Source organism: Rhagoletis zephyria, unplaced genomic scaffold (genome assembly GCF_001687245.7).
Source record: "Rhagoletis zephyria isolate East Lansing unplaced genomic scaffold, Rhagoletis_zephyria_1.1 Rzeph_scaffold_13181, whole genome shotgun sequence".
NCBI classification, from domain to species: domain Eukaryota; kingdom Metazoa; phylum Arthropoda; class Insecta; order Diptera; family Tephritidae; genus Rhagoletis; species Rhagoletis zephyria.
Window position 1 is genome coordinate 1 of NW_016170252.1, and position 677 is coordinate 677.

The following is a 677-nucleotide window of genomic DNA, read 5'->3' on the forward strand; positions in this document are numbered from 1 at the left end:
AGGCAGCATAGGGTGAAGCGTAGGCGGCATAAGGAGCAGCGGCGTAAGCAGCGTATGGGGCGGCATAGGCGGCAGCATAGGGCGAGGCGACCAATGGGGCGGAGTAAGCCAATGGCGCGGCGATGACACTGGGTTTAGGTTCGGCAGCAGCGCAGGCGAAGAGGGCCACGAAAACGACAGCGAACTGTAATGACATGGAATGAGGAAATAATTAATAAAGGATTATTACAATCGTCACTAAATCCAACAATTGATAACTGCATTTGAAAGGATTCGAGGAATATCTGCAATGAAATTCACTTACGTATTTGAACATTTTGATTGTTTTGTTGTTGATTGTTGTTTTACTGTAGTAAAGCAAAGTTAAACTGATGACATTTTCGTTTATCGATCGACTTTAAATACGATTTTGATATACTGATGAAGTATATGCCTTTAAGTGCAAATACGGTGAGTAAATGAGCGCAATTATGTGGCGGTCAAACATAGGTACATGTGCGNTTTTTTTTTTTCGATCATTTTTAACAGATATGTTTGAGACTGCGTTTTTAGACAGTTTTAAATCTTTTATGATAAAAAAATTAAATCTGAGAATAATAGTTATAATATGCTCAAAATAATAAAAAAATATAGAAAAATAAAAAAATACTTGATCGAAAAAAATTGATGAAACCAAG

The 677-nt window shown here is 37.3% G+C and overlaps 1 protein-coding gene across 1 annotated transcript; it reads right to left on the reverse strand.

Moving 5' to 3' along the window:
* Nucleotides 1–7: 7 nt before the first annotated feature.
* Nucleotides 8–336, reverse strand: LOC108378021 (uncharacterized; the record flags this gene model as incomplete). Its single annotated transcript, XM_017634318.1, has 2 exons — nucleotides 305–336; nucleotides 8–184 (listed from the first exon to the last, which is right to left on the reverse strand). Coding segments are annotated over exons 1-2 (189 nt in total), but the record flags the coding sequence as incomplete, so codon positions are not given.
* Nucleotides 337–677: the final 341 nt, after the last annotated feature.